Here is a 15,495-nt window from a genome sequence, read left to right on the forward strand (position 1 = left end):
AGCAGAAGGAGGGACATAATAAAGATCAGAGAAGAAATAAATAAAATTGAGAAGAATAAAACAATAGCAAAAATCAATGAAACCAAGAGCTGGTTCTTTGAGAAAATAAATAAAATAGATAAGCCTCTAGCCAGACTTATTCAGAGGAAAAGAGAGTCAACACAAATCAACAGAATCAGAAACGAGAAACGAAAAATCACGATGGACCCCACAGAAATACAAAGAATTATTAGAGACTACTATGAAAACCTATATGCTAACAAGCTGGGAAACCTAGAAGAAATGGACAACTTCCTAGAAAAATACAACCTTCCAAGACTGACCCAGAAAGAAACAGAAAATCTAAACCAGACCAATTACCAGCAATGAAATTGAAGCGGTCATCAAAAAACTACCAAAGAACAAAACCCCCGGGCCAGATGTATTTACCTCGAAATTTTATCAGACATACAGAGAAGACATAATACCCATTCTCCTTAAAGTTTTCCAAAAAATAGAAGAGGAGGGAATACTCCCAAACTCATTCTATGAAGCCAACATCACCCTAATACCAAAACTAGGCAAAGACACCACCAAAAAAGAAAACTACAGACCAATGTATCTGATGAACATAGATGCAAAAATACTCAACAAAATATTAGCAAACCGAACTCAAAAATACATCAAAAGGATCATACACCATGACCGAGTGGGATTCATCGCAGGGATGCAAGGATAATACAACATTCGAAAATCCATCAACATCATCCACCACATCAAAAAAAGAAAGACAAAAACCACATGATCATCTCCATAGATGCTGATAAAGCATTTGATAAAATTCAACATCCATTTATGAAAAAAACTCTCAACAAAATGGGTATAGAGGACAAGTACCTCAAGATAATAAAGGCCATGTATGATAAACCCACAGCCAACATCATACTGAACAGCAAGAAGCTGAAAGCTTTTCCTGTGCGATCGGGAGCAAGACAGGGATGCCCACTATCCCGACTGTTATTCAACATAGTACTGGAGGTCGTAGACATGGCAATTAGACAAAACAAAGAAATACAAGGAATCCAGATTGGTAAAGAAGAAGTTCAACTGTCACTATTTGCAGATGACATGATTTTGTACATAAAAAACCGTAAAGACTCCACTCCGAAACTACTAGAGCTAATATCGAAATTCATCAAAGTTGCAGGATACAAAATTAACAAACAGAAATCTGTGGCTTTCCTATACACTAACAATAAACTAATGGAAAGAGAAATCAGGAAGACAATTCCATTCACAATAGCATCAAAAAGAATAAAATACCTAGGAATAAACCTAACCAAGGAAGTGAGAGACCTATACCCTGAAAACTATAAGACACTCTTAAGAGAAATTAAAGTGGTCACTAACAAATGGAAACTCATCCCATGCTCTTGGATAGGAAGAATTAATATAATCAAAATGGCCATCCTGTCCAAAGCAATATACAGATACGATGCAATCCCTATCAAATTACCAACAGCTTTCTTCAATGAACTGGAACAAATAGTTCAAAAATTCATATGGAAACACCAAAGACCCCGAACAGCTAAAGCAATCCTGAGAAGGAAGAATAAAGTGGGGGGGATCTCACTCCCCAACTTCAATCTCTACTACAAAGCCACAGTAATCAAGACAATTTGGTACTGGCACAAGAACAGAGCCACAGACCAATGGAACAGAATAGAGACTCCAAACATTAACCCAAACATATATGGTCAACTAATATTTGATAAAGGGGCCATGGATATACATTGGGGAAATGACAGTCTCTTCAACAGATGGTGCTGGCAAAACTGGACAGCTACATGTAAGAGAATGAAACTGGATCACTGTCTAACCCAATACACAAAAGTAAATTCAAAATGGATCAAAGACTTGAATGTAAGTCATGAAACTCTTAGAAAAAAACATAGGCAAAAATCTCATAGACATAAATATGAGTGACCTCTTCTTGAACATATCTCCCCGGGCAAGGGAAACAAATGCAAAAATGAACAAATGGGACTATATCAAGCTGAAAAGCTTCTGTACAGCAAAGGACACCATCAATAGAACAAAAAGGTATCCTACAGTATGGGAGAATATATTCAAAAATGACAGATCTGATAAAGGGTTGACATCCAAAATATATAAAGAGCTCACCCACCTCAACAAACAAAAAGCAAATAATCCAATTAAGAAATGGGCAGAGGAGCTGAATAGACAGTTCTCTAAAGAAGAAATTCAGATGGTCAACAGACACATGAAAAGATGCTCCACATCGCTTGTCATCAGAGAAATGCAAATTAAAACCACAATGAGATATCATCTCACACCAGTAAGGATGGCTACCATCCAAAAGACAAACAACAACAAATGTTGGCGAGGTTGTGGAGAAGGGGGAACCCGCCTACACTGCTGGTGGGAATGTAAATTAGTTCAACCATTATGGAAAGCAGTATGGAGGTTCCTCAAAATGCTCAAAATAGAAATACCATTTGACCCAGGAATTCCACTTCTAGGAATTTACCCTAAGAATGCAGCACTGCAGTTTGAAAAAGACAGATGCACCCCTATGTTTATCGCTGCACTATTTACAATAGCCAAGATATGGAAGCAACCTAAATGTCCATCAGTAGACGAATGGATAAAGAAGATGTGGTACATATACACAATGGAATATTACTCAGCCATAAGAAAAAAACAAATCCTACCATTCTCAACAACATGGATGGAGCTAGAGGGTATTATGCTCAGTGAAATAAGCCAGGTGGAGAAAGACAAGTACCAAATGATCTCACTCACATGTGGAGTATAAGAACAAAAGAAAACTGAAGGAACAAAACAGCAGCAGAAGCACAGAACCCAAGAATGGACTAATAGTTACCAAAGGGAAAGGGACTGGGGAGGACGGGTGGGAAGGGAGGGATAAGGGCGGGAAGAAAAGAAAGGGGGCATTACGATTAGCATGTATAGTGTTGGGGGGGCACGGGGAGGGCTGTGCAACACAGAGAAGACAAGTAGTGATTTTACAGCATCTTAACTATGTTGAAGGACAGTGACTGTGAACTTGGTGACAAGTAGTGATTTTACAGCATCTTACTATGTTGATGGACAGTGACTGTGAACGGGAATGTGGGGGGGACTTGTTGAAGGGGGGAACCTAGTAAACATAATGTCCTTCATGTAATTGTAGATTAATGATACCAAAATAAAAAAATTAAAAAATTAAAAAAGAATGCATAAATTACATTTAATCTTAAAGCTATATATATTTAATTTTTCATTTGTTAGGGTTTATTATTTATAAGCTTAGCTTGCCATTTTGGGAATCTGTGAATATGGAATCTGAACTAGATTGAATTTCTATTGAAACATTAATTCCAAAAGTTATCTGCTTGCTTGTCATGTGTCCCAAAAGCAGTTTACTGGAGCCTTTTAATTGAATTTGGATTAAAATATACTGGTATGATGTTACACTATTGACAATATTGGAATGCTTACCTGAGTTTTATCTGATTATATTTATGCTCTTTTATTAGGCAAGTCGTTGGTTATGGAAAAAAGTAAAACCCCACCCTCCTTCTTCTGGTTTACCTCCTTGTCCTCGGCTTGGACATAGCTTCTCTTTATATGGTAACAAGTGCTATTTGTTTGGAGGCCTAGCAAATGAAAGTGAAGATTCAAACAATAACGTTCCCAGGTATGCCGACTTTTTCAGACTAAATGCTTATTTTATTATTTAGATGAAAATTATTTAATTTCTTCTATCTTTAATTATTAAAAGGGATGAAGCTTACTTAGTCTTTTGCATTGAATCTAACGATGAACCAAGTTGTGTGCATTTGTGTTTTCCTTAGTCCCTGCAGTATGTTTGTTTCCAAACTATACCTTTTCTGACCAGAAATCATCTTATTAAGTTGGTATTAATAAACTGTAGTGACATGCTTGTATGTATTGAGCCATAGTGTATTATAGTTCTTGTAAATGATAATGAAAAGTAACAAATGGTTACTTTCAAATTAGGTTACTCTGAGAATTTGGTGACAAAATCTGACAATAAAATGAAAGCCATCATTTTATTTTTCATACAAAGCAGCTGATAGAATAGTTCACACAAGGAAATACTTTTTCTGAACCAATCTCCTTTTTCCAGACAGTTAATTACTACCTCTTTTCTTTTTGAATAGTGTTGTGATCACATTGTCATTATAGCATTCAGGATTTGGAGATTTAGAGTCCAAAAGGATTGTTTATCATGTGTGTTCTTTACAAGTAACCTAAGCCTGCTTTCCTTCACAGTGAAATAGGAGTGGCTAAATACCTACCTTTCAGTGTCATCCTGATGGCTAAATAAGATCATTGGCATAACTTTCAAAACATTTTTGAATTGCCATCAGCATATAGTGCAAGAGTTGTTATCATCATGATTATGTTTCTTTTTGCATATATTAGATTGATGTTAGAGTCTTAGCATTCTTTCCCCCAAACTTTTTTAAACAGCATATACTATAACAGCATGGAAAATTTGGAAACTGGAGAAAAGGAACATTTGTGCTGTCATGTTAATCCAGATACTTTTACTTTTAGCATGTCTTTTTTTCATTTTCCCATTAAACAGATTTCTTAGATACAAACCTGTAAAAATTCAAGAAACTGGAAAGTATGTAAAGTTCTTTCTCATAGCATCACTGCCCCCAACATAGGCACACACACATAATTTAATTTGATGTGCATCTTTTGGGACTTTTTCATGTAACAGTGCATTAGTCAGCCTTCATTGGGTTATTGTGCATAGCAGGCAAGCTTCTCAAGTTTGTGCTGCTTGAGGGAGCCAATAGATACATGCAATGCTTTCTAAAAACCTCTGATTAAAGCTGGCATAGTCATTTCTGTTTACATCCCATTGGTCAAAGCAAGCCATTAGGCCAAGCCATAAGTCAGTGATTGAGGGATATATGTTCTGCTTACTGAGAGAGAGTTGGGAACATTAATTCAGTCCTATACAGAATATATATTTTTTTATAGAAGTGGACTCTTTCCTTTTGCTTGGCAACTTCAGGTGTTTACTTGTTTTTGTTTTCCTTATATCTTGGAGATAGTTTCATGGCAGTTTAGACTGACTTTTTTTTAAGGTTGAAAAGGAGTCTGAATTAATGGAAATTATTTGACTGTTCCCCTACTCATGGACATTTAAATATTTCCATTGTATTGGTATTACAGTCTTTGTACATGTTTAAATATTTTTGTGAGAGTATTTACATGTAAGTTTGTTAGGTACTCCTGAATCAGCCTCCAAAGAGACAGAACCATTTTATATTCCTAATAATAGTGTACCAGAGTACATACATCCTTGGCAATACTGAATTCTCTCACTCTTAGCTTTTGCCAAACTAAGATACATTTAATGAATTTATTTTGATTTTTTTAAACTGGGAATGAGCTTGCTTAAGTATGCTTATTGGATATTTGCAATTCCTTTTCTGAAATTGTTCATGTCCTTGCTCATTTTTCTTTTTTAAAAAATTGAAGTATGAATAATAAACCATAAAACTCATCCTTTTGTATGTACAATTCAGTGATATTTTTCATAAATTTATAGTGTTGTATAACCATCACCACAATTCAGTTTTAGAGCATTTCTATCACTCTAAAAAGAAACATCTTACCCATTTTCAGTCAGTCTCTATTCATATCTCAATCCCCAGGTAACCACTAATCTATTTTCCATTTCAAGAGATTAGCCTTTTCTGGACATGTTATATAAATGTGATTTTCTACACTTATCTTCCTTCAATTAGCATAATATTTTTTAAAATTTTTTATTTTGATATCATTGATTTACAATTACATGAAGAACATTATGTTTACTAGGCTCCCCCCTTCACCAAGTCCCCCCAACATAGCCCTTCACAGTCACCGTCCATCAGCATAGTAAGATGCTGTAAAATCACTACTTGTCTTCTCTGTGTTGCACAGCCCTCCCCGTGCCCCTCCAACACTATACAACTTAGCATAATATTTTTAAGTTTCAACCATGTTGTAACATGCATCAAATATTTCATTTTTATTGCTTAATAGTACTCCACTATGTGGATATACCACATTTTGGTTATCTATTCATCAGTTGATGGACAATTTGATAGTTTTCAGTTTTCAGCTTTTATGAATAATGCTGCTCTGAACATTTGCATACAAGTCTTTATATGGACATATATTAATTTATCTTGATTAGATACCTAGTAGAATTGCTGGGTCATATGGTAATCTGTTTAACTTCATAAAACTGTCAAACTGATTTCCAAGTGACTACCATTTCACATTCCCACCTACAATGTATGAGAGTTCTAATTTCTCTACCTCCTTGCTAACACTTGTTATTGTTTGTCTTTTTATTATAGCCAGTGGGTATAAAGCGGTGTCTCATTGTGGCTTTACTTTGCATTTCCCTAATGACCAATGATGTTGAGCATCTTTTCATGAGCTTTTTAGCCATTGGTATATTTTATTTGGTGAAATTTCTATTCAAATCTTTGTCTATTTTTAAATTGTATTCCTATTATTGAATTGTAAGAGTTCTTACATATTCTGGATACAAGTTTTTTAAAAAAAAATCAGAAGTGTGATTTGAAAATATTTTCTTCTCGTCTGTAACTTACCCTTTCATTTTCTTAATGGTATCTTTTGAAGCACAAAGTTTTAAATTTTGGTAAGTCCAATTTATCAAATTTTTTTATAGATCATGCTTTTAGTGTTGTATTTCAGAACTCTTTGCCTATCTCAAGCTTGTGAAGATTTCCTCTGTTTTCTTCTAAATATTTTATAGTTTTAGCCTTTACATTTGTATCTATGATTCATTTTGAGTTAGTTTTTATATCTGGAGTACAGTGTCTACTTTCATCTTCTTACATACAGATATCTAGTTGTCCCAGTACCATTTCTTGAAAAGACTCTCCTTTTCCCATTGTATTGCCTTGGCATCTTAATTGAAAATCAGTTGACCATAAATGTAAGGGTTTATTTCTAGATTCACAATTCAGTTCCATTGATCTATATATCTAGCCTTATGCCAGAACCACAGTGTCTTGATTACTGTAGCTGTATATTAAGTTTTAAAATTAGAAGATGTAACTTCTCAAATTTTATTATTCTTTCTCAAGAGTGTTTTGGCTATTCTGGGTCCTTTGCATTTCTATGTAAATTTTAGGATCAACTTGCAATTTCTGCAGAAAGGTCTGCTGAGATTTTGATAGGAATTGTGTTGAATGTTTAGATCAATTTGTGGAGAACTGCTATCTTACTAGTATTGTGTCTTCCAATCCTAAGCATGTACTATTTCTCCATTTATTTAGGTCTTTTTCTCTCAGCAGTATTTTCAAGTTTTCAGTGTACAAGTTTTGTTCTTATTTTGTTAAATTTATTCCTAACTTTTAATTCTTTTTTATGACATTACGAATAGAGTTGATTTCTTAATTTCATTTTTAGATTTTTAGTTGCTACGATGTAAAAATACAGTTAGTCTCCATATATTGGTCTTAAATCCTCTAACCTTCCTGAACTCACTTTTTATTTCTAATCATATTTTTGTGGATTTCAGCTTTTTAAAATTATTCTTAGGAATTTTTTAATATATTTTGTTTCAGTTGTTCCAAATACTTTTTCCAAGTCTTCTATTTGCCTTTTCCTTTTTTTGTGGTTTTAATTTATGTTTTATCAAGTTTGACAATTTCTTTGATGACTTTCTAGTTTTGTATCTTGCTTAGGAAGGCTCTCCTGCCCAAAATTATAAAAATAACTTTTATGTGTTTCTTTCTACTACATTCATAGTTTTGCTTTTTTTTAAAATTGAAGTATCATTGATATACAATCTTATGTTGGTTTCAAGTATACAACACAGTGGTTCGTTACCCACATTATTAAATCCTCACCCGCTCTAGTGCTCTTACCAGCTGTCAGCATGGGAAGATGTAACAGAATCATTGGCTGTATTCTCCATGCTGTACCACCATTCCCATGACCAACTTACATTATGATTGAGAATTTTTGTGCCTTTTTATCCCCCTCACCTTCCCCACCCACCCACTCCTACCCCTCCCCTATGGTAACCACCAGTCACTTCATAGTGTCTATGAGTCTACTGCTGTTTTGTTCATTTCGTTTTGTTTTGTTACTGTATTTCACAAAGAAGTGAAATCATAGGGTATTTGTCTTTCTCCACCTGGCTTATTTCACTGAGTATAATACCCTCTAGATCATCCAAGTTGTTGCAAATGACAGGCTTTCTCTTTTTTTATGGCTGAAGAGTAATACATTGTGTGTATGTACCACATCTTTATCCATTCATCTATTAATGGACACTGCTTGCTTCCATATCTTGGCTATTGTAAGTAATGTGGTGATAAACATATGGATGCATATATCTTTTTGTATCAGGGATTTAGTTTTCTTCAGGTAAATTCCTAGAAGTAGAATTACTGAGTTGAGTGGTATTTCTATTTGTAGTTTTTTGAGAACCCACCATACTGCTTTCCACAGTGGCTACACCAGTTTATATTCCCACCAATAGTGTAGGAGAATTCCCATTTCTCTACATCCTTATTATTATTGTTATTTTTTGTCTTTTGGATAATGGCCATTCTAACTGGTGTGAGGTGATTATCTCATTGTGGTTTTAATTTGAATTTTCCTGATGTTAGTGATGTGGAGCATCTTTTCATGTACCTTTTGGCCATCTGTGTTTCTTCTTTGGATAAGTGTCTGTTCATGCCCTCTGACCATTTTTTTATCGGGTTATTTGGGTTTTTTCTGGTGGTGAGTCATTTGAGTTCTTTATATATTTTGGATGTTAACCCCTTATAGGATAAATTGTTTATGAATATGTTCTCCCATACTGTAGGTTGCCTTTTTGTTCTGATGATGGTGTTCTTTGCTGTACTGAAGCTTTATAGTTTGATGTAGTCCCACTTGCTCATTTCTTATTTTGTTTCCCTTGCCCGAGGAGATGTGTTCAGGAAAAAGTTGCTCATGCTTATGTTCAAGAGATTTTTGCCTATGTTTTCTTCTATGAGTTTTGTGGTTTCATGTCTTACATTTAGGTCTGTGATCCATTTTGAGTTTACTTCTGTGTACGGAGTTAGACAATAATCCAGTTTCATTCTCTTACATGTAGCTGTCCAGTTTTCACAACACCAGTTGTTGGGAAACTGTATATTCATGACTCCTTTATTGTATATTAATTGACCATTATGCATAGGTTTATATCTGGACTGTCTATTCTGTTTCATTGATCTGTGGGTCTGTTCTCATACCAGTACCATAGTGTTTCGATTACTGTACCTTTTAGTGTAGACTGAAGTCAGGGAGCATAATACCCCCAGTTTTGTTGTTCTTTCTGAGGATTGCTTTTGCTATTTGGGGTCTTTTGTGGTTTCATATGAATTTTAGGATTATTTGTTCTAGTTCATTAGAAAATGATGTTGGTATTTTGATAGGGATTGCACTGAATCTGTAAATTGCTTTGGGCAGGATAGCCATTTTGACAATATTTTAATTCTTCCTATCCATGAGCATAGGGTAGAGTTCACTTATTTGTATCTTCTTTAATTTCTCTCATGAGTGTTTTATAATTTTCAGAGCACAGGTCTTTCATTTCCTTAGGTTTATTCCTAGGTATTTTATTCTTTTTAATGCAATTATAAATGGAATTATTTTCTTGATTTCTCTTTATGCTAGTTCATTGTTGGTATATAGGAATGCAACAGATTTCTGTGTATTAATTTTGTGTAGTGCAACTTTGCTGAATTCAGTTATAGTTCTGATAGTTTTTTGGTGGAATCTTTAGGGTTTTCTGTGTATAATAATCATGTCATCTGTAAACAGTGACAGTTTTACTTCTTTTTTACCAATTTGGATGCCTTTTATCTCTATATCTTGTTTGATTGTCATGACTAGGACCTCCAGTATTATGTTGAATAAAAGTAGTAAGAATGGACATCCTTATCTTGTTCCACATTTTAGAGGAAGAGCTTTCAGCTTTTTGCCATTGAGTATGTTGTTAGCTGTGGATTTGTCTTACATGGTGTTTATTATGTTTAGGTACATATACTTTATACCCATTTTGTTGAGAATTTTGTATCATGAATGGATGTTTGGATGTTAAATTTTGTCAGATGCTTTTTCAGCATCTTTTGAGATGATCATGTGATTTTTATCCTTTTGTTAATCTGGTGTATCTCATTGATTGATTTACAAATGTTGTAGCATCCTTGCATCCCTGGAATAAATACCACTTGGTTGTGATGGATGATCCTTTTGAAGTGTTTTTTTTTAGAATTTGGTTTGCTAATATTTTGTTGAGGATTTTTGCATCTATGTTCATCAGGTATGTTGGTTTAAAAATTTTTTTGTAGTCTCTTTGTCTGGTTTTGGTGGTAGTGATGCTGGCCTCATAGAATGAGTTTGGAAGTATTCTGTCCTGTTCTACTATTTGGAATACTTTAAGAACTATGGATATTAGCCCTTCTTTAAATGTTTGGTAGAATTCAGCTGTGAAGCCATCTAGTCATAGACTTTTGTTTTTGGGAGTTTTTTGGTTACCAATTCAACTTCATTACTGGTAATTAGTCTGTTTCTTCCTGGGTCAGTCTTGGAAGGTTGTATTTTTCTGGGAATTTGTCCATTTCTTCTTGGCATATAACTTTTCATAGAATTCTCTAATAATTCTTTGCATTTCTGTGGTATCAGTTGTGACTATTCCCTTTTTGTTTCTGATTTTGTTTATTTGTGTACTGTCTCTTTTTTTACTTGATATGTCTGGCTAGGGGTTTGTCTATTTTGCTTATTTTCTCAAAAGAACCAGCTCTTGGTTTCATTGATTTTTTTTCCAATTCCTTTTTTGTTTCATTAAGATATTGATATACAGTCTTATGAAGGTTTCACATGAGCAACATTGTGGTTACTACATTCACCCATGTTATCAAGTCTCCCCCTACACCCCATTGCTGTCACTGCTCATCAGCATAGTAAGATGCTATAGAGTCACTATTTATCTTCTCTGTGCTATACTGCCTCCCCTGTGACCCCCCTATGCCCCTTAATCCCCTTCTCCCTCCCTCCCCACCCACCTTCCCACCCCCTTCCCTTTGTTAACTGCAAGTCTCTTCTTGGAGTCTGAGTCTACTGTTGTTTTGTTCCTTCAGTTTTGCTTTGTTGTTATACTCCACAAAATAGGGAAATCATTTGGTACTTGTCTTTCTTCACCTGGCATAATACCCTCGAGCTCCATCCATGTTGTAGCAAATGATAGGATTTGTTTTCTTCTTATGGCTGAATAATATTCCATTGTGTATATGCACCACATCTTCTTTATCTGTTCACCTACTGATGGACATTTAGGTTGCTTCCATTATTTTGGCTATTGTAAATAGTGCTATGATAAACATAGGGGTGCATATGTCTTTTTGAATCTGGGATCTTGTTTTCTTTGGGTAAATTCCTTGGAGTAGAGTTACTGAATCAAATGGTATTTCTATTTTTAGTTTTCTGAGGAACCTCCATATTACTTTCCACAATGGTTGAACTAATTTACATTCCCACCTCATTGATTTTTTTTTCTGTTGTTTTATTCTTCTCTATTTTACTTCTGCTCTGATCTTTATTATGTCCCTCCTTCTACTAACTTTTAGTTTCATTTCTTCATTTTCTGGTTTCTTTAATTGTGTGTTTAGACACTTTATTTGGGATTGTTCTTGTTTCTTGAGGTAGGCCTGTACTGCACTGTACTTTCCTCTTAGAACAGTTTTGTGTTGTCCCACAAAATTTGGACTGTTAAATTTTTATGTTTACTTGTCTCCATGTATTGCTTGATTTCTGTTTTGATTTGTTCATTCATTGATCCATTGATTATTTAGAAGCATGTCATTTAGTGTCTATGTGTTTGTAGGCATTTTTTCTTTGGGCAATTTATTTCTAGTTTCATACCATTGTGGTCTGAGAAGTTGCTTGATATAATTTCGATCTTTTTTAACTTACTGAGGTTCTTCTTGTGACCTAGTGTATGATCCATTCTGGAAAACATTCCATGTATACTTGAGAACATTGTGTATCCTGCTCCTTTGAGTGGAGTGTTTTGTAGATATCTGTTACATCCATCTGATCTAATGTGTTGTTCAGTGCCTTTGTTTCCTTATTTATTTTCTGTCTGGTTGATCTGCCTACTGATATGAGTGATGTGTTAAAGTCTCCTAATACAAATGAGTTCCAATCTATTCCCCCTTTAATTCTGATACTATTTATTTTACATAGTAGATGCTCCTATGTTGGATGCATAGATATTTATAATGGTTGTATCTTCTTGTTGGACTGATCCCTTTATCATTATGTAATGTCCTTCTTTGTTTCTTGTTACTTTCTTTGTCTTGAAGTCTATTTTGTCTGATAAAAGTATGCTACTCCTGCTTTTCTCTCCCTGTTATTTGCATGGAATACCTTTTTACATCCCTTCATTTCAGTCTGTGTATGTCTTTGGGTCTGAAATGAGTCCCTTGTAGTCAGCACATTGATGGGTCTTGTTGATCCATTCTGTTACCCTCTGTCTTTTGATTATTGCATTCAGTCCATTTACATTTCAGGTAATTATTAATAGGTATGTACTTATTGCCATCTTATTAATTGTTTTCTGATTGCTTTTGTAGTTTCTCTCTGTTCCTTTCTTCCTCTCTTACAGTCTTGTTATTTGATGGTAGTCTTTAATATTGTGATTAGATTTCTCTTTTTTAATTTTTTGTGTATCTATTATAGGCTTTAGGTTTGTGGTTACCATAAGGTTTACAGATAGCTTCCTAACTATGTAACCATCTATATTAAGTTGATGATTTCTCTGTTTCAAACACAATTTAAGATATCTTTATCTTTATATAAATGGGTCTTTCTAGGTCCTATAGACCAGGGGTTATGAACTATAGTCTGTGGCGCAAATTTAGACTTCTGCCTGTTTTTGTTAATAAAATTTTATTGGCATACAGCAATGCCTATTCATTTATGTAGAGTTTTGGACTGCTTTTGTATTAAAAGGGCAAAGTTGGCAATTGTGGTAGACTTTTTCGCCTGCAAAGCCTAAAATATTTACTATCTGACCCTTTACAGAAAAAGCTTTGTCAACTCTAGTACTAGACTCTATTCTGTTTCATTGCCTTATTATCATTAATTGTGGTGTTAGTGTTTACTGTAGATTTCTAGTATATGCCTTTCATCAGATTAAAGAAGTTTTTAAAATTTCCAGTTTGCTAATTAGTAATTTTCTCTTTTTTAACCAAAAATGGATGTTGATTGAGTTATAATTTATCTCAAGTATGGAAATGAGTGTACTGTTTCTTTCCTTTAATCCAGTAATTTTGTGAATTATATTATTAAATTCTGAAATATGAGCCATCTTTTAATTCATAACTAAATTCCACTTTATTGTGTTACAGTGTTCTTTTCATATGTTCCTAAATTCACTTCGCTAACATTTATTTATATTATCTATGGTCATTAGTGATTTTGCCTGTATTGTCTTTTCGGGGGGCATTGATTGCTATTCTAATCCAATTTGAGTATCAGGATTATGTTACCCCTGGAAACGTAATTAGGGCTGTGTTCCTAGGTTATGGGAAGCTCTATCTATTACTATGTTTAAATAACATAATTTCTTGAGTATATAGTAGAAATGTATTGAAATTTAGTAGAAAATAATTGTCTGGGATTGGTTTAGTTCAGGGGGTGATCTTTGATACCTTTCAGACCTGCTAGTGGCTTGCTATTTTATTGGTGTTTTTCAAAGAACCACATTTTAGTTTACTAATAATCTTTTTTTTTCATTTATTTTCTTTAACCCTATTCCATTTCTTTAAATTTTTCCCTTTTTCTAACTTCTTTTAAACTTCTAATAGTTTGAATGCTCTTTCTAACTTTTTTCTAAATTCTAATAATTTGAATGCTTATTAGTTAATTTATTTTCAGTGTTGTTTGTAATAAATGGTACACATTTTTCTCTAGTTATCACTTTGGCCATATTCCATAGGTTTTGATATGTAGTGCTCTTACTGTCATTAATTTCTATTTTCTCTTTAATCCAAAAGTAGTTCAGCATAATTTAGGTTTCCAAATGGAAAGTTTTGTTATTGCTGCTAATATCTATCTAGTTTTATTATACTGAGGTAAAAAAATGTGCTTTATGGGGTGTCTTGCCAATGGGTTTCAGCCCTGGCATGTTTGCTATGGATTCAGTGAGGCTGAGGAATGACAACGGAACGTACTTGGGGTGAAAGGGTTATACCCAAATTCATTCCCACGGTGGCAGATCAATCACTAGAATCCCGTCCACTCAGAGCGAGTCTGCATGCAGCAAGCCAGTCTCTGCCCCTGCAGCTGTCTCAGTCTCTGTCCTTGATGCTGCCACCACTTCAGTCTTGTCTCTGCTCTCCTGCTGCCTTGCAGCCATGCCACCATGTCAGCACTCAGTCAATAATGACGTGTTGCCCACACATGTAGTAAGCTAGCCGACCAGGGCCAGATGAGAATCCTGGCTATAGGAACCTTCACTTTATCCACATGGTGTTTCTTCTTTTCCAACATTGTCTTTACGGCCTATTTCACAGTTAATTTTTGTGATTATGCCATAGTTGCTCTTAAAGATTGTGAGTTCTTGACTGGCTACAAGGTTCTTTATTAAATCACTGGTTTAAGTTGCCATTCCAAGCTTTTTTCTTTTCTGTGTGTAGGTTGTTTCAACTTCTGAATGACATTTAAAATCCCCCAGTGTTTTTGTGAACTTGTGTTTTGTTCCCGGTATATCTAATTTTCTACCTGTGTGTATTATTCTGTTGTAAAGTTACCTTTCACAAAAAGAACTGTCAGTTAACCAGTATAAACTGGTATAGCATACTGATTGGCATCCATTTTGGTCTATTTAAGTTTATGCCATTATCAGTTGTTAAATAGTTTTAATATCATCCTTGCTGTTAATAGCCTACAGCTGGATTCAGGGTTCTTTTGTTTCCCTTGCATACCCCATGGCCCAAGAGGCTTTGTCTTATAATAAATAGGAAAGTTTTTTCCTGCCCTTATATTATTTTATGCCTTCCATCTATTCTGATTATTGTTGCTTCCCTATTCCCCCTTTTCCTGCCATTGCTAGATTTTTTAAAATTGTGATGAGGTTGAACATTTGTGTGTGTTTGTGTATGTGTACATACATAAATGTTTATATAATTTTATTTTCTGTACTGTGAGCTGTGTGGATAAAATGAAGGTTCCTATGGCCAGGATTCTCACCTGGCCCTGGTTGACTAGCTCACTACACACATGTGGGCAATACGTTGTTATTGACTTTATATAAAGAGCTCTGCCCAGTGCTCTGGGCAACATGGTGGCATGGCTGCAAGGCTACAGGAGAGCAGAGCAGAGGCTAGAGTGGTGGCAGTGCTGAGAACAGAGACTGAGACGGCTGCACGGGCA

At 34.7% G+C, this 15,495-nt stretch overlaps 1 protein-coding gene across 9 annotated transcripts in view; it reads left to right on the forward strand.

Annotated features, from left to right (window-relative positions):
• The window catches only part of HCFC2 (host cell factor C2), a 93,238-nt gene that overhangs the window by 5,534 nt on the left and 72,209 nt on the right, over window positions 1-15,495 (forward strand). For all 9 annotated transcript variants that reach the window (XR_012121546.1, XR_012121545.1, XM_073213734.1 and 6 more), the window contains exon 3: window positions 3,543-3,703. Coding sequence is in view for 7 of the 9 variants with exons in the window: in XM_073213734.1 (XP_073069835.1) it covers window positions 3,543-3,703 (161 nt within the window). In the remaining 2 variants the exon portion in view is untranslated. The remainder of the gene's footprint in view (window positions 1-3,542; window positions 3,704-15,495) is intronic.

Source organism: Manis javanica, chromosome 10 (assembly GCF_040802235.1).
Source record: "Manis javanica isolate MJ-LG chromosome 10, MJ_LKY, whole genome shotgun sequence".
Taxonomy (NCBI): domain Eukaryota; kingdom Metazoa; phylum Chordata; class Mammalia; order Pholidota; family Manidae; genus Manis; species Manis javanica.